Here is a 22608-nt window from a genome sequence, read left to right on the forward strand (position 1 = left end):
TTTTAACTAATCTTTGCCGAATGAGATAAATTTATTGCCATGGGCCATATTTTATTTAAATGCAACACTAAATAGTACAGGTTTTTAAAGCTTCTTTTATATTTGACCATTAAAGAATGTGATTGCTTTCCAGTTACTATAAGAAATTCTGTCATTATTTTTCCTTTTATATCTATATAATTGAATTATTCTTCTATATGTGATGCTTCTTGTATTTATATTTATCTTTCTTTCCCAGATGTCATTGTAAGCTTAATGTGTGCATATGTGAGGGTATGTGTGTGGGGGTGAGAGAAAGAGAGATATAGAAACAGAGACAGACAGACAGAATGAATGAACAGCATATAAACATGAAGGTTATTCTATATATTTCTTTTTCTACATCAAATTATTTTTAAGTTCATTTTTCTTTATGAATCTTTATCCAATTCAATGGGAGTCTTATATTCTTATACTGGAGCTCTGAGATTTTATAAAATGATTAAGTACAATTACCATTTTGAATTTTCCAAATTTAGTGCTATATTTTGCAGAGGCTCTAAGATGCCCAAGGGCAATGCAGCAGGTGCACAGGACGCTGTGACATACTGTACCTTTTCAAGTTCCATTGGTTACATGCCACAAAATTATTTAGTTCTGTTTAATAAACTACACTCAGTTTTTCTACGTAGAAAGTGCAGTTAAAAAATAATAATAACATCCTGAGAGTTCTGTGAACAGAGGCTTTGAGATTCCTGACTTCATGTAAAATGGGAACCATTAAGATTGGAAAAATGTGCCCTTACTCCTTTACATATATAAGCTCACTCTTCAGAGCCTTCATAGTGTTTACAATGTAAAAGTTTAGCTTCTCTGAACTTCCAGTTGAAGAACTAGAGGTCTTAAAGTATGTAAATTTTTTAATATCTGTCTTGAATATCCTTCTTGATGTGCCATTTAGCATGTGTTTCTCTCCTGGACCTTTGTTAGATCAGCATAAAATTGTTAGACAATTAAAGGAAAAAAATGAAAGGATGGAAAGAAGAAAAAGGAATCTAAAAAGAGCTTCTTATAGCAATTGTTTCTTTGTGCCTAACATATTTGTATAATACCCTACACTGTTCTGTTTAGTAACTTATTTTGTTGTTGTTGGTGGTGGTGGTCAGGGGCTTGAACTCTGGTCCTAGATGCTGTCCCTGAGCTCTTTAGCTCAAGGCAAGCGCTCTACCACTTGAGCCACAGCGCCACTTCTGGTTTTCTGGAGATAAGAGTCTTTCCTGCCTGGGCTGACTTTGAACCACAATCCTCAGATCTCAGCCTCCTGAGGAGCTAGGATTACAAGGGTGAGCCACCAGTGCCTGGCTTAACAACATAATTTTTAGCATAATTTTAAAGAATTTAAAGAGCTCATTGCCTTGGACTTCGAAAAACACATGTTTTCTAAGGAAATACTATATATTTACATTATATGTTATCTTCAAGAATGATATAAAGCATCACAGGGTACCAGTGGATCATGCCTGTAATTCTAGCTACTTGGGAGACTAAAATCAGGAGAATCATGGTTCAAGGATAGCCCATGTAGTATAGTTCACAAGATTCCTCAGCAGAGTGTTGAGCACAGTGGCACATGTCTGTCATCACAGCTATGATGAGAAGCCTAAATAGGTGGATTGTGGTCCAGGCTCATACCTGGCCAGAAACAATATCTCAGAACACACACACACACACACACACACACACAGGTTTTGCGGTAGAGTGCCAGCCTAGCAAGTGTGAGAATCCTGAATTCAAGCTTCAATATAAGCATATAAGATTGTATTAAGTGTTGAATATGTTCTTTTCAAAGCTATTTGGAAGGCAGAGATCAGAGGATCACAGTTTGAGGCTAGTGGGTCATAAAAGTACATAAGATCCATCTCAGCCAATGCTGAGTATGGTAGCAGACTCTTGTCATCCCAGCTAGAGGGAAGACACAATGCCTGGGCTCAGTCATATGTGCCAATCATCTCTCGTAACACAGGGAGGCACAGGTGGGATGATTACAGCCCAGGCTGGCTCAGGCATAAGGAATGTATAATAATAACCAACAAGAAAAAAGGCTGGAGGTGTGGTTCAAGTGGTACAGTACCTGCTTTCCAAGATTGAGGTCCTGAGTTCAATCCCTAGTAAGTACAATCAAAAATAACACTTTTGTATTTGTTTTTTAAAGTAATTATTAGAAGACTGGGGGAGAGTGCCAGTTGGTAGGAGCACTTGCCTAGCAATCACAGGACCCTGAGTTGAAACATACAAAACAGTATGTAATGCAGTCTGTAGGCTAGTTCCTAATGCCTGACAAAAGAAAGGGGAAAAAAAGCTCTCAAAACAGCTGTTTACCAGAGAAAACAAGAGCCAAATACTTTATAGTTTATACAAATGCCCTTTTAATTTCTTGCCAGTTCTAAAATGTCTACCTAACACATTTAACAACCCTAAGAGGTCAGTTTGCAATTTTTTTTTTTTTTGGTGAACTAATGGAATGTGTTTTAAACAAGTAGAATTGTGAGCCTGGACTTCTGCAGACATAATAATCACTAACACTTGTGTGGCAGCATATAAAGGATGCATACACTGTGACTTTCATAGAATTCTCAAACAGACAGAAGAAAGCAAAAGCAAATCCTGATTTATTTTGTTAGTTTTGGTGTTACTGGGGTTTGAACTAAGGGCCTCACATTTGGTAGGCAGACATTCTACCACTTGAACCATACCTCATGGTCTTTTAACAGTTGTTTTCAAAGTTTGAAATTAAGTGTGAAAGATGAAAAATGACTTAATTATATCTAAATTTGCCTATCTTGGACTTAGGATGCAGATGAAAACTTAGTTGGAATAATTAAGAGCATTTACTCATTTCCTTATATGTCTCTTTGAGGACACACAGCTACATAATTAGTTTTGAAGAAAATTTCTGTAAGTTTTTGCTGTCAGGTTGTACAATGTATTACTGTTCAAAACTCTGAGGGTCCCTTTACATTTTATTTCTGTGTATTCCAAACTTAGACATAAAACAGATCACAGTGATGTTTTTAATAATGCAAGCCCCTGAAAAGTAGCATGAGTTTAGAAAGATTTGCTCCCATTCTTGCTCATCATTCCTTTATATTCTTCTTGCTCTTCAAAAAGAAATTTAGAAAACTAGATAATGGTCTGTTACTGCATGCCCATGTTCAATCTCTTCCACCATTCCTTTTTTAGGTCATTTTCAATGTTGAGAATAAAAATGTGCTTTAACATATGGAGCTAGTTTTACTAGGCACCATGGCAGGGCATCTATGAACATCATAGCTCCTGAAATCCTTGGCTCTGAAGCCATCTATGGCTCCTGGTTTCTCTAAGTGCTCATATAACATGCCCTGTAAGGACCCGGAGTGATGCTTGTATACAAACTTAGACAATGGCTGGTTCATACTCCTGAAAGTTAATGTGTTCCTTCACTTATTTGTCCAAAATAATTATTTGCACTCATTTTTTCTTTTATATAACCTACTTTTCAAAAACTTCTTTGCATTTTAAATTATATTTTTCAATATAATTTAAGATTTCTGATTGCAAAAAAAAAAAATCTTACACGTGGACAGTTCCCTTGGTAATCTCAGCATTTTGAAGGGTTTATCTCTATGCATTCTTAAGATTTATAGTGAAGACAAGAAATCTCTGCGAGTGCAAAACATTTTCCCTAATGCTGTCTTTCTTCTTTTATCACTTAATGTACTCTCACTTAAGCAAAGTTTCATTCACTGAGACCCATAGATAAGAATGAAACAAAAGTTTGTGTGTAATTCTGTCATATGAATGATCAGTTTGACACAGATTATGTTTCCCTTCTCAAAATCCCTGTTCAAAACAGTGTTTTTAACAATCATAATGTTATGGAGGGTACTTTTGGAAAATATTAATCCTGCTTGTGATAGTACTATTCTTACTTTCTTTTTTTTTTTTTTTTTTTTTTGTCAGTTGTGGGGCTTGAACTCTGGGCCTGGGCGCTGTCCCTCAGCTCTTCAGCTCAAGGCTAGTGCTCTACCACTTGAGCTACAGCGCCACTTCTGGTTTTCTGGTGGTTTATTGGAGATAGGAGTATCACGGTCTCTCCTGCCCGGGCTGGCTTTGAACCGCGATCCTCAGATCTCAGCCTCCTGAGTAGCTAGGATTACAGGCGTGAGCCACCAGCGCCCGGCTATTCTTACTTTCTTATTTGAAGAAATGAAGATTTTTGTTTAAAAGCTATAGAGCTTAGTATCTTCACTTTAAATCAAATCTGAAATATTTGCTCTTTGCCTCCAAGAAGAGGATTTTTATATGTGATTAAAATAAAAGTTTCTGCTGGGTGCCAGTGGCTCAGGCCTGTCATCTTAGCTACTCAGGAGGCTGAGATCTGAGGATCACAGTTGAAAGCCAACTCAAGCAGATCCAATGGATTATAGAAAAAGTTGGATTATGGCATTGTGGCTCAAGTGGTAGAACTCTAGTCTTGAGCAAAAGGAGCTCAGGGACAGCGTCCAGGCCCAAAAACCAACCAACAAACTAATAACTAATAAAAGCTTCTGTATTGGTCATAAGTCCATCACAGTATATGGAAGAAGTTTGAGGCTTTATAATCTCAATACCAGTCCCTTAAAAATTTTAATAAACACATGGATGGGGCTAAGAGAGATGGGAGAGAATTAGGAAAGGGTTAGCGTGGGTTGAGATGCATTGTACTCACAAGCTAACATGTTGAGTTGAAATCCCTTTGTACAAGTTCTTAAGAATAGTATTTTTTTAAGAGTCCTATATGTAAAAATAAATAAAAATTTACAAAAAAATAAGATTTTAAATAAATGCTAGAAACAAGTAAGTTCCTACCAAAGATCCTAGATATTCCTTTTTAGTAATATGGATTCTTTTTTTATATTGGGAAATTTGTCTTTCAAAAAATCCTTGTTTTGTAGTTGTATTACTCTGCCTTTTGACATGGTTGGCCCTACGGCATGTGCAACCAACTGGTAAGAATTCTCTGAAATAATCCTACAAAACAAAATAGTAAATCATAGATGCCTGTATTCTTTATTTGTTATTGTATGGAATACAGAGGAGGAGGCAGACATAGAGGGAAAAAAAGTTAAACTATTAAAATGTGGAAGAAGGAAAGAGAGAACTATTTTTGCAACAACGAAATGTAAAGATGCTATGTCAAAAAACGAACTTTACAACTTTGGGAGGAGAGGGGGATAGAAGGGCAGGGAAGGTAAGGGGAAACAAAGGAGGAGGCAACAATGCTTGATAAGAAATGTACTCATGGGGCTGGGAAGGTGGCTCAGTGGTAGAGCGCTTGCCTTGCATGCCTGAGGCCCTGGGTTCGATTCCTCAGCACCACATAAGCAAAAAGAAAAAAGCCAGAAGTGTCGCTGTGGCTCAAGTGGTAGAGCGCTAGCCTTGAGCTGAAGAACTGAGGGACAGCGCCTAGGCCCAGAGTTCAGGCCCCATGACCGGACCCCCCCCCCCAAAAAAAAAAAGAAATGTACTCATTACCTTGCTCATGTAATTGTAACCCCTCTGTATGGTATTTTCACAACAAAAAAAAAACTTATTAATGAAAAAAGAATGCATGCTATACTATATTTCCAACAGAACACAATAATAGAGTAAATATATAGAACTCAAAAAAAAGAATTTATGGAATTTAAAAATCATCTAATTTGATTGCCACATTTTACAAAAGGGAATGAAAACTTAGACCATTTATCCATAAGGAGATTTGGGGTAAGGAAAAACATCAGAACATAATAAAGTAAAAGGGAATAACATCATAGTCATTAACCATAGAGAGTTCTTAAAATTAATAATAACTGGGAAAGGTAAATCATTTTGTACAGCAGAACAAAATAATGGGAGGGTATAAAGCAAAATATATTAGTTCTGAACATGAAGGATTTCATTAGATAAGGTATAGTCATCATGCAATATAACTGTAATGGCAATTACTTTATCTACCCGGCCCTTCCCCGCCCCCCCTTTTCATTGAGATCAAGGCTGTCTTACTTTTTTCCTTGTGGTAATGAAAATCATGTCTTAAATACAGATGGAAGCCCCATTCTACCTTATCATTAGTACACACAAGTGCTTTAGAAAAATACAGTATTTTTAGAGTCATAGTTTCCTTTTGGCCACTCTACATTTCCTTGGGACATTTACTTTTGCTGGGAAAGCAGAGAAGAGAATCTTTGAAAGATAAAAACTAGTAAGAGGCTCTTCAGACGAAGGAAGCCATATGGATGTTGTTGATTGGTACCCTGGGTGCCAGCTGTTAGATCCAAGGCAGATGGGCTTTGCACTGCCCTGTAAATGCTTGTGTCTGGCCAATAATCATGAAGAACAACAGCCAGATTCCAGCAGTGAAAGGCAGAGAGAATTTTTTTCTTTAATTTCCTGGCATTTGTCACTGTTTTGATGATATCTGTACTGACGATTTGGACTGAATGAATATCACTGGCCATATGCTCTGTGTAGTGTGGTTATATAGTATAGTATCCCTTGATTGCTAACCACTTTGGATGCAAATTAGTGCCTTAGGCACCAGCAACATTTGTAGTATAGCTCTCATTCCCATTACTCTCAGAAAAAAAAAAAAAAAGTGTTTTGGGTAGAAATGAAATGCGTTGACACTAAGTTCAGTGATTCAGACGTTAGTTACCCATCAGTCCCAAAGATACATTTATAATTCATTCTTTCGTTTTCCTCACTCCTTTGTAGCTCTAATTTCTCACTTGGATGCCTCCAACCTATGTCAGGCTTTATGAGTAGAATGAACAAGACTCAACTCTTTCCCTGCCCTTAATTAACCACTCCCACCCCTTTGTATTTCTTTAGTTAACACCTCTCACCTTTTCAAGCAGTGATTCCTGAACATTTTCTTCTTTCTGTTATATAATGGTGAACTGTCCTGAGCAAAACAATATATTGCTGAATAGTGTGTCAAAAGTGGGGTTTATTAAAGTATTTCTCTGAAAGAAGATAGGGTGGGAGGGTCTCATGGGAACATTGGCAACTTATGAGAGGAGCATGAAAGATACTAGAAAAGAGGCAAGACATGAAGGTCTCTGAAGTCTTCATTCAGGATTGGCCTCAGGACTGTGCAGTTTTCTCACTGGAACCATCCATCACCACCTCCTACAATAAGAACAATAAGTGAGGGAATCCATTCAGTTCTGTATTTCTGTATTTCTTGCTCTTTTTCCTCTTTCAAAATGCCATTAAAAACCATAGCTTGCTAGATCAGTGATTCAACTGGATCTTTCCATTGTACAAAAAAGGATTTGGTGGGAAAATAGATCTTAACTATTAGAAGAAAAGTAAATATAGGACCAAATACACCCACAGAAAAAGTGAGAATTGTTGTTTTCTTTTGCTTTTGTTTTTCCTCAGTGCTGAGGACTGAAGCTATTGTCTTGCAGTTGTTAGGGGACACTTCCACTGAGCTACATCTCTAGTCCAAGGGGAAAATTTCTGGGCTAAGAATCATTAAATCACCAGTGGCTTACACCTGTCTCCAATCCTAACTACTCAGGAAACTGAGATCTGAGGACTTTGGTCCAAAGACAGGTTGGGCAGGAAAGTTTCTGAGACTCATCTTAAACTAACCACCAAAAAGTCAAAAGTAGTTCTGTGCTTCAAGTGGTAGAGTGCTAGCCTTGAGCAAAAAACCTCAAGGTTAGCACCTAGGCCCTGCATTCAAGCCCCAGGACATACACAAAAACAAACAAACAAATTTTTACAAAGGTTAAGTTTCTAACAACATTTTTAATATGAAATCATTACTTTTATAAAACAATAAAGAATTCCATCAAAGAAAAATACATATACAGTTGGCATGCCAGTAACTTTAGAGGTTTATAAATAAAGCAGTGCATTTTAAAATTTGGCCAATTAAATTTAGTAAAACATCTGCCTATCTCCAGGGAATATGGACACTAAGCCACTAGAATTTTGTTTTTGATTAGATGTATACTGATTGACTATGTGGACATTTTATGTTGTTTTGCTTATAAACTATAAGTCTTTTGATTTGAAAACATAGTGGTTTTGTTTACTGGATGTAATTATTCCCAACAGGGTTTAAAATCAACTTAGCAATGTTTCACAGACTACTTTTAAAGAAGCTATGTACAGACACTAATCAAATTTCTAAATTCCATTTTTCTTGTTCACTTAGATTATTTCCAGTTGATCTGTATTTTCTACTTTATAAAGTTCAAAGCTGCAATTTGCCTTGATTTAAAAGTATGTGTTTAAAAAATCCATCCATGTAGGTACATTCATTTATTGATATCTTGTTGTTACTAACTTAAAAACAAAGTAGAAAAAAAGAAATTGTGATCCTGCCAGGTCTTAGGGTAAAAGTTGGAAGGAAATTTGTGCACTGTTAGAGGAAAATAGTAGTGTTGTAAGAAGATTTGGAATAGATTACTAGTATAGACAGTTCTTGAGTGTGAAATACCACATTGTCTAATATAACAGTTTAGAAGAAAATTAATAAAAGATGAATGCAAAGAAAAATATCTTCATAAAGTGTAGAACACTTTCAGCTGTCCTTTCAAGGACTTTATTTTTTACTTCATAAAAAATAGTCTGAAATAATTTCTGGAATAAACCCAGAAATATTCTCAATTTCTATTTTTTAAGACATCTGGAAGGCATTGGCAAATTTAAGTCTGTTTGTAGTTCTTACCACATAGTCCAGTATCTTATAATAAGCATAATGCTTTTATTTAGTAGCTATTATCTGTTGAATGAATGAATGACCTGCCACCCCCATTCAGCTGGTAGTTTAGTTTGTGTATGTATGCAATTTTTTTAAACCTGTATCTCTCCAATAACAAAATAACTCTTAAATGAGGGAAGGGGTAACGAGTTTGGCAAGAAATGTACTTATTACCTTACTTAGGTAACTGTAACCCCTCTGTATATCACCTTGACGATAAACAAAATAAATAAAAAAGGAAAAAATGTAAAAGTCTTGAGGAAAAATATGGAACTATTGATAATTTTTATTTTGTGTCTTGTGGTTTTATGTATTTTCCAAAATTTTATCTAGGACAATTTTTTGGCGATATGCGTGGCTAGAATTCAACTTAAAATGAAATATAAATTTCTACTAAGTATATTAACATCTCATCCAGGATTCAGGTTGAAGAGGTTCTGCTTTTGCATTACACATTTAATAATTGTAATTATAATCCTTATAACATTTCTAGAATCAGCTTTTTAAAAAGTAAGGTTATGAGCCGGCGTGCTGGTGGCTCTCAGGAGCCTGAGCTCTGTGGATTGTGCTGCTAGCCTGGGCAACAAAGTCCATCAGACTGCCAAAAGCCAGAAGTGGAGCTATGATTCTGGTGATAGGACACTAGACTTGAACCAAAAACAAACAAACAAACTCAGGGACAGTGCCTAGGCCCTGTGTTCAAACCCGAGGTCTGGCACCCAAAAAAAGTAAGATTTTACCTTAACCTCTGGTGATGACTTAATGTTTCCGTCATTGAAACAAAGCAACAACAGTTCCATTTTCAAATGCTGAATATGTTTTTCCTTTTCTGAGAAACAACAAGTGAACTGAATGCCAACATTCTTGTTTCAAGTATAGACATATTTGAAAGATTAAAAAAAATAAACTTGCTAACTTATAAAAACAATCCCTTATTCTTTCTGGTACAAGCAAAACATTGAACCAGAGTGTGTGGAGGCTCTGATCCACTCCTGTAGCTGCCGTTGGTAGCTGAATTCTGTGACTAACGGTAGAGCTATCTATCAGGGAGGACCACATGGATTCAGTTATCTGCCCACTGGATGACACAATGGGGAGGTAAACTGATGAGTATCAGGAACATCTGTGCGTGGATCGTAGCCATGCCTTTAAGTGAGTCATTCTTCCCTCAAAAATCTAAAGTTTAATAGTTAAAAAAATTCCAAACTCTTGTCATCGTATGCACTGAGTCATTTAGCCCATTCAGGGGGTTTGGAGGGACTCAGTACAGTATATAATTTTAAGATATTTTTCCAGTGAAATTGTTGGCTATATTTTAGACTTCTAAATTTAGTAAAACTTAAAAAGGTGACCAGGAAGAGTCTTGGAAAAAAGACTATTTTCAACAATTGACAACTACCATGGAGGCTATAGGATCTCTGTCTCATATACTTGGTGGTTAGTAGTTTTCATTGTCAGCCTTTAAATTCAAAAGCCTTATGGGTGCACATCACATGACAATGCTACCGTAATGGCCGTGACTTGTAAGGGAGATTGGGGAAAGCACTTGGTGCCTAGCTCTTCAGTTTCTTTCCTTTACCAAATGTTACTGTTTCACGCAGATTCTCTGATTTTTGTAAGTGAACTGTTTTATCTTTTTCTTTTCTTTTTTTTTGGAGGAAATGATATCTTAAAAATAACTGAAAGAAAAGAAAGAGGAAAAAACCTGAAGGATTTTGTTTGTGTGTGAGTTTAGCTAGGTGCAAATCTGTGGTTTCCAGAGTACTGTTCATATAAATTTTACAATTCTTGTTGAGTAATTTAACTTGCCTATTTATAAGGCTGAGGTTAATGATTAGAAGGACAGATTAGATTGTACTTTTGTTTGCTTTTCTAAAAGTAACCTATCTATGTGATCTGAAACATTAAGTGCTTTCTGGTTGTTAGATGTTTTTTTCTCTTTAGTCAAGCTATATCTGTCTCCTACTTTTGATTCCTTGATATGAGAGAGAAAAGAAGTGTATGCAAAGTGTATACCAAGAGTATATGTTGTATGTCTGAATTATGTGAAATGCAAGCAAAATATAATTGATATCTTTGCCAATAAATAAGAACCGTGTGTTTAGAATTTTAGACATTCTGTAATGAGAATATTTTAGTTGTGCTCAACAAGTCATATGGACTAAATTTTTTAAGAACAAGGTAAGAATTCATAAATTAAGATTTGAATGAACTGTGTATGTGTCTCCTTGACATTGATACAATATAATCAACTCTTTTAGACAATACAGATTAGTTGCTTACAGCTCACAAGAGGCTCACTCCAATCTTTAAAGCACAAACTCCACGGGCTTTTAGAGAGATATGTGTGTAAATGGGAGGAAAAGATGAAACATATAGATGTGATGTGTTCCTAACAAAGACTAAATTGATGGAACTTGTCAAAAAATGTCAAAAAGTAAACTGGTCCCTCTTATTTATTTATTTTTGTGTCAGTCCTGAGGCTTGAACTCAGGGCCTTGGTGCTGTCCCTGAGCTTCAGTGCTCAAGGCTCATGCTCTAACCACTTCAAGTTGGTTTTTTGTTTTGTTTTGTTTTGTTTTTGTGGTTAATGGTAAATAAGAGTCTTACAGCCTTTCCTCCCTGGGCTGGCTTCAACTGCAATCCTCAGATCTCAGCCTCCTGAGTAGGTAGGATTACAGGCATGAGCCACTAGCACCTGGTTTCTTGTTTTATTTTTTAATATGTAGCCATTGTTTTACATTGAAATTACAATCATACATTTATATCACGATATTTGGGGAAGTTCAAGTTTGTTTTTAGGGAAAGCACGAAGAAGAAGAATATACAAATGGAAGCACGAATGTTATTTTTCTAAATATAAACACAACCATTTTTTCCTAATTTTTCAATATAATGACCAGGACTTTTCTCCTTTTTAGAGAAGCAGTCAAGTGTTTCTGGCACAGCTCAGACAGCAGCGATCCAGTGAGGTTCATTCCACACAGTGGAAAGCTAGCAGACCTAACTTTTTAGAAAGTAAACTGCTCTACAGCTAATGATGCTTTCCTTTCTTCTAGGTGTCCAAAGACAGGAAGTAGTGTGCAAAAGGCTAGATGACAACTCTATTGTCCAGCACAACTATTGTGATCCTGACAGTAAGCCACCAGAAAATCAAAGAGCCTGCAACACGGAGCCCTGCCCACCTGAGTAAGTAACAGAGAGAAAGGAGAATTAACTTTCTTCAGTTACAAAGAGAAGAAATATTATATATTCACACCCGGAAGCATATTCTGTGATACAAATTAATGGGGATGAAAAAGAGAAGAAACAACATAGGAGATAGAATACTGATGACTTTTTTACCTAGCAAAGATTCCTATGTGCACATTGGTTTCAGTTATTAACTGCTTGAAAGAATTTGGTCCTGCCACAGTACTGGAAATGATTTTATGGCATCAATTCTAAGCCATATCTGCCAAAGGGTTTCAAGTAAAGTGGAACACCTGAATGCTCTCCTCCCCCAAATCAAGGACCTTTCACAGGGGCTCACAATGTACAGGTGAACACATTTGTGAAAATTTGGGTGGTTATCTTTGTATTCTCTGAATCAAACAAGATGCAGTTCAAGCTGGGAGCCTGGGTGAATGTCTCTAGCCTGTTTCTCTAGCTGCATTTGAATTTCTCAGCCTCTTCTAGCACTGAGACTTCCTAAAGAACTCTGTGCTTCCTTGCAGGTCCTCAGCCTGCTGAATTTATGTTGTCTTACACATATTAAAAAAAAATCCTAAGGCACACATGTCACATTTTAACATCTATAAATAGTTTTCACTTTGCAAAAGATGTTGCCTTACAACTGTAGCACTCATTTCCCTCCTTTCTTGATGATAGATAAAATAATGTCTAATTTTATCAAAAGAGAATGATTTTCTTGCACTCCTGACTTTTCCAGGAATGTATCTAAAGTCCTAAAGATTTCTATATGATTTAGAAAAGCTCCAGAATGGAATATCAGTGCTTTAGCTTGCTAACCCAGTTTTATGTTCCATTATTTGAGGTATCCCATCTCCTGAGTGTTGGGTGCAGGAACAGCGATGTATACTTGAGACTCATTCTCGCTGTAATTGCTATGTCAGCAATTATAACTGACATAGCAGTTATACCTCACTGTAAAGGGAAGCACCCCGGAGAAAGCCAGTCATTTTAATGATGGCTTTAGAATGAGACCTGCTGTCCAACACGTGCTGTGATCTAGAAGAATAAAAAGGTTTCTTGATTGAGCAAAGACAATAATTACATGAAGAAAGACCAGGCTGCTAATTCTGATCATGATGGATGCTGAACTTCATAGCATTTCATTGTTGTTTGGGAAATCAGATTAGCCATTAATCCTTTGGCTAATTATCCAATCATGACATTGATAAAAAGGATAAAAAGAGTAAACAAATGAAGGTATATGCCCCAAGCCCTTTAGAACTGTAGAGGAATACTTTATAATGAAGTCATGCTTTTTTCCAAAAATGACCACAGTAGAGTTACAAAAACTTGGGATCTATAGTAAGTTATATATACATGTACATGTATATTACACACACACACACACACACACACACACACACACACACACACACACACACACACACACACACACACACTTATCTTAAAGCCCCCCATATGGGTAAAGCCAGGGACATTTTATTTATTTGTTTCAAAACCATAATGCCTTATGAACTTCAATTTTTTCCAAAGTCAGGATTTTTACTTAGTCTTATGAAGTGATTTAGTATAGTAGCTACCAAGCAAGGAGCACAAGACTAGAATTATAAAAAGGTTTTACTTTAAGGTTATGAATTTTATGTATATCCTTTTTTAAAAATGTGGTCACCATTCAACTCCTTAAAATTCAGAAATGGAAAAATATGGAACTATAATTTATTATATGTTCTACCAGTTATTTTTTGCATTTTCCTCTTTCCTGCCAATTATCTTTATAAACTTATCTAAAAATAAGTTTTTTACTACCTAAAATAGCTTTCGTTATGCAAAACAAAGTGATGCTCAAAATCCATGAGCTAATTTTGTATCCTCTCATGTTTCCAATAACTTAGGATATTTTTCATGCAATTGTGAAGTTGCAATGTACCAAGTTTATTTGTTAATACTCAAGACTTTAAATCATAAAATGTCCTGCTTGGTATTTTATCAACCATTTAAGACATCTGAATAGAACTGGTTACCCTGTTTTATTTTGACCTAATATTTTTTATTTGTTCACGCTTACATGATTAAATGTCCTGTGTCCTTAGAGATTTCAGTCATTGCTCACTGTATCCCATCCAGTGATTTTTTTATTTTAACAGTTGAAGAAAATGTTAATATGCACGATTAAAATTAAGTTCCCTATCTCCTTTCCTGTTAAATGAAATTAAGTTTGGAAGTAAAAAGGAAATTCAAAAAGGAAAGATCAAGGGAATATGCAAGAAAGAGAACAATTTAGTCTGACAGTTTTTTCTTTTTTTGGAACATTTAAAGGTACATATTTTAAATGTAAAACATCAGTCTATAGTTTAGTTCCTTTTTAATTTCTTATTTATTCTTTTCAACTCATACTATGACAACCACAAGAGTTCCAGTAGACATTGCAATTTTAGGGATAAAATAATAGATACAGCGATTTAATAAGAATTTATATGAATGTAAAAGAAAGTAGACATGCTCTGTTTCAAATGATGGTGTGGTAAACAATATTACTATTAATAAATGTATCTTTCGTCTTTTTTCTACATATGTATAAGTATGTATACCGAACAGAATTTATTATACATATGATTATTTGTAGTCAGATCTCCAAATAATTTGAACATTAAGTATCTATGACAGTGTTTAGAAGATATGTTATTGTTTATTTAAACTGGTATTTCACAGTTGCCCAATTTTGGCTATATTCTGGCCTTGAATCTCCTGTAATAACCATAGCACTAACTATTATCTGCCTGAAACTGAACTGTCCATATTATGTCTTTATGAAAAATAAGTTGGAATGGAATTTCTGGTTCAAATCTTTCAGACACATTGTCATATTGCTCTTCAGAAAGACTGTATGATTGTGTACTCCCACTAACAAGACATAAGGGTTCCATTGCCTGGCTGGACACTGGGTATTACTATTTTTATATCCCTTGACTATTTTATGAGGGCAAAAAATATCAGATATCTGCTCCGCTATATTTTTCATTTCTTTGATTGTTAATGAGACTGAACATTATAAACTTATGTTCACTGGCCACTTGTATATTTTCTTTTGTATTTAACTTTTCTTTTTAGGGTTTTTTTTTTTTTTTGTAGTACTGGGATTTGACCTCAGAGTCTCATGTAGGCTAGACAAGTACTTTACATCTTGAGCCTTGACTCTAGCCCTTTTGTGCTAGTTTTGGTTTTGTATTTTTTTGAGATAAGGTCACCTTTTTTGCTATGACCCAGCCTAGACTGTGATTGTATTTATACTTCTTAGATAGGATGATAGACATGTACCACCACACTCAGCATTTTCTTTTAAGATGGGGTCTCATGGACATTGTTGTGAACTGCAGTCTTCTGATCACAACCTGGCTTGTGGTCCTCCAACTTGTGCTTCCTTATGTCACTGGAGATGACACGTAGTTGAGATGAAGTCTTGGGAACTTCCTATCTAGGCTGTGCCTGAACTTAACTCCATCTAATCTCTGACTCCTGAGTAGCTAGGACGTGAGAAGCTAGGTGTGGGTAACTAGCACTTGGCCTTGCTACTTATTTTTAATGAACTTTTGATGTATTAAAGTAACTTTTACTTGTTTTACAAATATTTTCTCTAGTTTCTATATATCTTCCATATTATTTATGACAGTTCATCTGGTTTTTTTTTCTTTTAAAATATTACATGGGAAAACTTTAAAACTTCTATTTCTTTCATTGGTAGGATATTTAGAAATGTCTCACCTCTTGTAAGGTTTCTTTCTTCCTTTAATATAAACTTTATTCTACCTGACAAATGTTCTTTTGATTTGAGGAAGGAATCTGTATTTTCACATAGCATTATTTTGCAAGACCATTAATTAAAAACCCCAAATGATACTTTCATCAAAAAGTATCTTTTCAAATATGCAAATATTTCAAGTATCTTAAGTTATATTGAAAGCATTTCTAAGTACAATATAGAAACATAGAAGACAGTAAGATTTATAATTGCATTGTATAATGAAAATGACAGGAGACTTGGAAGAATAGACAAAAGAACCATTGATAGAAAAACAAGAGTAGTGTTATTTGGAAAACTTTGAAGGATCAGCAGAAGTCTTTCTGGGGAAAATTAATATGCTCATAGCATCAGCTTTTTATGAGAAAGAGTATAGTAGTCCAGGTTGTAAGCTGACCATGAGTGAATACAATGGAATTCATGACATAAGCCTAAATAATTGGGAAAGGGAAGGGAGGAGTTGATATTACAGTATTTGACTGATAGAGCTAGGTTTGGGGTGCATACTGTAATCCCAGCACTCAAAGTGAAACAGGAAGATTGCAAGTTTGAGGCCGGCCTGAGCTACACACTGAGACAAAGCAAAGTAATTTTTTAAAAAAAGAGATAACTGATGGGAAGCTATGATCCTCCTTAAGGAAAGGAAGCACTAATAGGTTGGAGACCAAAAAGAAAGGCCAGGAGTTTGGTTTTTCCCGTGATGCATTTGAATAGCAAGATTATTTCTACAAATGACCTCATGTGAAGAATTCTTGAATACAAATATTTCTATATGATGCTGTGCTTTTTTATATTTGTGAAAACTGGAGACATTAAACAATAAGCTATACATTATGATAATACTGTGAACAAAAGTTTTAAACATGAATTAATCAACTGCAAAATACAAAGCACTGTACATTAGGTTCCTAACAATTTTCAAGTGCATATAAAAATAACTATATGACCAGACAAACCATTACAAGCAAAATAAGAGAATTATAAGCAAAAGTGTTAAAGAAGCCAAGGGTGGGAAAAAATTTATACTGGGGCTAGGTTTTCTTCAATGGTATTTTTTATGATATAATATTTGACAATTATTTTGAAATCATTGAACCTCACCCATGGACAACTATAGTTTGTTAAGTTTTAAAATGGATTCATCAGCGTCCTCTATAAAAACTCCAGAATTTAAGACCTAGGAAGGATCATAGACATCATCTCAGCCAACTGTCATAATTTCCCAGATGAGGGCATTTAATCTCCAGTGATGTTTTTCTCATTCTCCCAGACATTGCGAACATTGTAAGTTTCAAACCAAGTATCTTGTGGCGCTTTCATATGTCGAGTTTTGCTTGCTTCATTGACACATTCTCATTGCTGCCATTTCAGAGTTTATGGTATTGATTTTTTTAATAAAACATACAGCATAGGATAAGTTAGAGATCCTCTTAATATTAGTTTCACTCTCCAAGTAGCTGAGGAATAACTTCTTTTTCATACTAATTTTTTTCTAGATTTTTTTTATTGTAAAGGTGATGTACAAAGGGATTACAGTTACATGAATAAGGAAATGAGTACATTTCTTGTTGAATATTGCTACCCCCTCCCTCATTTCTTCCCACTCCCCTGCCCCAAGATGTAAAGTTCATTTCCAACATGGTGTCTTGTGAGTATTGCTGTTGCATTCATTGGTTCACCCTTTGTCCTTTGTCTCAGCATTTCAGTGATTCTCCTTCCCATCCCCAAATCAGGTAAGCTTATATACAATACAAAGGGTGCCAGAATAAAAAAAAACAAAAGGAAATAACTGCATATAGTACACTAAAACACTAGAAACAAAACAAAAAAACAAAACCTCTTGTTTCCTTATCTTGTAGTTCATTTCACTTAGCCTCATTTTATAAGGGGATATGTACATAGCTATTGAGCTAGTGTGATCCTCTGCTAGAACTATCCTAGGCAAATACTAATTATTACAAATGAGGGAAACCAAGCAGCCAGCCTGTGTTTCTTTGGGTCTGGTTTACTTCACTTAATATGATTTTTCCCCAAGTCTTTCCATTTCCTTATGAATGGGGCAATGTCATTCTTTCTGATAGAAGCATAGAATTCCATTGTGTATATATACCACATTTTCTTTTGCTTTTTAAAATTTTATTGTCAAGATGATGTACAGAGGGGTTACAGTTACATATGTAAGGTAGTGAGTATATTTCTGGTTGAACTTGCTACTCCCTCCCTCATTTGCTCCCACTTTCCCTCTCCCCCAAACCCCATTTCAAGTTGTACAGTTCATTTCCAATTGTCTTGAGAGTATTGCTATTGCATTAGTTTCCCCTTTGTCCTTTGTCTCACCATTTTGTTGTTTTCCTTCCCTTCCCTAATTTAGGTAAATGTATACACTACCCAGGGTACCAAAATCAAATAGAGTGCCAACAGGGGATAAACCACAGGGGGAAAAACACAAAAGAAAAAAGAAATCACACAGTACATTAAAACAACAAAGAAAAACTTGTTTCCATATCTTGGAGTTCATTTCGCTTAGCATCATCTTATATGGTCATAAGCACATAGTTATTAAGCTATTCTGCCCCTCTGCTAGACTATCCTAGACATATACTAATTACTACAAATGAGAGAAACCATAGGATCTATGAAAATATTACTAAAAAATATTTTACAACATTTTGTTTTTGGCTTTTTTTAGTTATAGATCAAAGCAAGGGCTTCATGCACATAGATAAGCACTCTGCTAATGAGACACATCCCTTGGCCTAAACATTATTTTAAAATTAGACTGAGGACATGGCTCCATGAATTGGCTTAATATCTGTGGGATCCTGAATTCAATATCTGGTACTGCAATAATAAATAAATTAATTAATTAATAAGACTAACACCTACAAAAGTTTTAATAAACAAAAGGTTATATAATTGAATCTCTCAAAGATGTTAGAAAATTCTTAAGGTTTTTTAAATTTCTGGTGCCAGTACTGTGGTTTGTACTTGGAGCCTGAACTCTGCTCCTTTGACTTTTTGCTCAAGGCTAGTACTCTACCATTTGAGCCACAGTTTCATTCTCGTCTGGGAAGTCAATCCCCCATCCAATATTTAATAAGTTTATTTTTATACACTGTGTCATTTTCCTTTATCAAAGCAAAACTATGGTGTCTCTGATAAAAAATATTCTGGTTTATCAAGTTTGAAAGAACATTTTCCATAGCATCTCTCTTATTTCATTCTCCCAATATTATTGTTAGTATAATTAGAGACTGAGATGGCTTATATAGAGTACAGAAAGACACTTACTCTCTCTTTCTCTCTCTTTCCTGAAACTTAGGTACTCTGCTTGAAGGCAGATGCTCTACCCCCGAGCCACACTTCCAGGCATATTTCTTTGTATACTTTTGGTTTTTGTTGTTTGTTTTTGCGATTGGGTCTTGATTCCCCCACCCCCAATACATGCATCTCTGGTGATCTTCCTAACTTTTCACTTTCTGCCATAGTTGGGATAGCAGACACCTACCATCATTCCCAGCTTCTCCCATTTAGATGGCGTCTCGAAGACTTTTTTGCTTGGGCTGGCCTGAAACTGAGATACTCCCAGTTTCAGCTTCCCACGCAGCTGCTGATGACAGGTGTGTGTCATTGTGCCCAGCTGTGGGATGAGGAAGAATCTCATGAACTTTGTTTTGCCTGGTCTGGCCTCCAATCATGATCCTTCTGATCTAGTCTCCCCTAGGATAAAAGTGTGAGCCACAGCGCCCCGCTAAACTCCTCTGATTTCCACCTTGCAAATATGAATCTCCAAATTGTTAATGGGCATACAGACACTTGGTGAGGATCGTTAAATTTTGGGAAGAGCTTGGAAAGAACAAGCTTTGGGACTGCTTAGGTTATAAAGATTCAGTAGTTGAGATTTCCAAAGATAATTTCTGGGTTCAGGTTTCTATTACTGAATCTGAAAAGGAAGGCAGAAAAACAGAAAGAATGACATTAGAGGACCAAACATGTACATAGGATAAAGAAATCAGGACATATTTAAACTAGAAAGGAAAGTGGAGAAACTAAGAGCATCAAAAGCGGTGGTGAGATTGCAGAATGTTTTAAATAACCAGGATATGTGGTATCCATTCAGAGACATGGTAAGGGGCATTATGAGGAATAATAAAGAGCATCAGAGACTGAATGTCATTCCTGAAATTAAAGTCAGAAAGGAAATTGAGAGAATGATGAATACTTTTTTCCCCCTATATTCCAAGTTGAAGGAGAGATGGTTCACATGAAAAGAAAGGACAAAGAGTTAAAGGGCAGAGGTGGCCCTGACCCTGTGCCCTAGGAACAGCAGCACCTCCTGAATCACTGCTGGTACCCTCAGCTTGCACCTGTGTTTAATTTGAAGGTCTCCGTCCCTCTTCCATTATGAGACCTAATGAGATCATGGCTGGAAGTGGTATGACTGAGCTTTTTGTGGCTGAGTTAGACACATTTCTGTTTTATCCCCTAATCTCGGTGATGAAATCACTGTTGCAAATTGAATCACAGTTTCACTATGGCTGGCATGCAAGTCATTATTCTCAGTACACATTTTTATCCTGACCAAAAATGGTACTAACCACTTGGGATTGTGTTCATCTGTGGAAAACAGAAAAGGAAAAAAAAAAAAAGAAAGAAAGCATTTTGAATCTCCTTTAGAAAATGATTTAACAGAAAAAAAAAATACGATCGTGTTTAAATGTTTAAAACTCAAGATTAAATTTGCATTCCAAAACGGGATTTTAGTTTGAAAAAACCTAGACTTTGACACATATGTTCTAAGTTTGAAAAATTAGTTCACTGTCCTATTTCTAAACGCTGATTTTCCTCAACAAATGATAATAACACAAATGATGATGCAAAGGCCATTATGGCTTAGGGAGCTAAATTTAGGATACCAGGCTCAATCGGATACTACTATGTAAGGCAGCAGGCTCTTCTGACCTCACTTGAGATTTTACTTTCCTTATTACAATACTGCATTATGAACCTTAGGTATGGGCAACAGCGAGGAATTCAGCCTCATGAATTTTGTGTTCTTTTCTCTGATATCCAAGAGCATGATGAACATATTCATTGATGACAGCAAGTAGTACATTGCTTATTGGAACCTGGGGCCTACCTGCTCCTAAGCCAAATGCTATGCTTCATAAGGCAAGTAAATAACCAATAGTCTCCCGTATGGCTCCTCCGTTCCGCATTGTTTTTATCAACCAACATGGAACTGTCAGCTTTTCTAGGAAAAGGATGTAGACCCTTCATAGAAGTGCCTTCACTTGACTGAGAACTCTCTGGATGCCCGGAAGAGATGCTTATCTGTGTTCTTCCGCTTCGTGCTCAGGTGGTTCATTGGGGATTGGTTGGAGTGCAGCAAGACCTGTGATGGTGGGATGCGCACACGGGCAGTGCTCTGCATCAGGAAGATCGGCCCTTCTGAGGAGGAGACGCTGGACTACAGTGGTTGTTTGACACACCGGCCTATGGAAAAAGAGTCCTGCAACAACCAGTCTTGTCCACCTCAGTGGGTGGCCTTGGACTGGTCTGAAGTAAGAAACTATGAGGCTTTATGTTTTCAGATGTCTTAACTAGTAATGCCGAAGCAGTTAATGTTAAGGACAATCCTCTCATGTGAACATCTTAGAATTTAACAAGTAAGAACGGACTCACAGTGAATTTGGCCATGCTATCTATAGTGCACGGCTGTTTGACAGGAAGTAAAGGGTTGGAGGCAAGGAAATCACTGAGAAACTAGGCATCGATTTGATTAAAAAGAAGTTGAAGGTGAATTTGAAACAACACAGTGGTGGCTACTTATATTAATTTCTTTTCCTTCTAATTGTTATCCAGCTTCACAAGTTCAGAATTAGTGAGAATTAGTTCAAAACAGATGAGCAAAAAGAGAATCAGGACCTTTTTTCATCCTGAAACTTACTGGAGACCTTTTCTAGTATCCCATTTGGAAAACATATTTTTTATAAATAAAAAAAACTCTTTAATATGAACAGCCTAATGACATAAATTTTAAATATAAATTTATCAATGCATTATGACTTGTGACATAGTGTATCTGTAAAGTCCAATTGCTTCTGTTTGCAAGTCAAATTCAGAATTCACCTTTATCTTCACATACATGATTAGTGCATAGGCAGATCTGGCTAAAATACCAAGGGGTATACTTATATGCAAAGAAATCTAATCTAGGGGCATTCAGAAAAATGATCTTGGAGAAAATTAAGTAATAGGCAATTAGTTTTAATTCATCAGTATGTATTTTATATATAATATATATATATATATACTTATATCTCATTTTCCACATTCACAAAGAAGAGCTGTCAGATTCTTGAGAGAAGGATTTCTAAACAATGCTTCCATAATGCTAGTTAGTGTTTTCTGAAAACAGAAAAACAGGATGCTATTTTAGACTCTATTGTGATACTTCCTTTGCGTATTTCCAGTAGATCTCATGAGTATGTCAAAACCAACCAATGAAAAAACAAGAAAACTATCATAGTTTAGAAACCTCTGAGTGTTAACTCTCTTTACCCCCCCCCAAACTCCCTGGTGAATCTTTCTGCTTGAGGGCTTTATTGTCCTGGAGGTACAAGACTAGAAGAAGGACTTTAAGATGGCACATGGAAGTGAAGATTCTGACTAGTTGTGGTGAGCCATGGGATCTTCAGCAGGAACTGGGAATGGTTTCCCAAATTTCTTAAAGCTTATTCTCCAGCTTTAGTAATTATATTCTGTCAACCTAATTTTTATTTGTATCTTCAATCAATGATAGAGACATGGGGATTATTCAGTTCATGGTTATAGAAAACCACTTTGCCTAACA

At 35.9% G+C, this 22608-nt stretch overlaps 1 protein-coding gene across 1 annotated transcript in view; it reads left to right on the forward strand.

The window, feature by feature from the left end:
* Positions 1–22608, forward strand: part of LOC138833027 (A disintegrin and metalloproteinase with thrombospondin motifs 6) — a 209476-nt gene that overhangs the window by 159367 nt on the left and 27501 nt on the right. The window contains exons 21-22 of the mRNA XM_070031386.1: positions 11821–11950; positions 21112–21316. Coding sequence (XP_069887487.1) covers positions 11821–11950; positions 21112–21316 — 335 coding nt within the window. The remainder of the gene's footprint in view (positions 1–11820; positions 11951–21111; positions 21317–22608) is intronic.

This window comes from Dipodomys merriami, unplaced genomic scaffold (assembly GCF_024711535.1).
Source record: "Dipodomys merriami isolate MVZ:Mamm:240054 unplaced genomic scaffold, mDipMer1.0.p SCAF_20, whole genome shotgun sequence".
Classification (NCBI taxonomy): Eukaryota; Metazoa; Chordata; class Mammalia; order Rodentia; family Heteromyidae; genus Dipodomys; species Dipodomys merriami.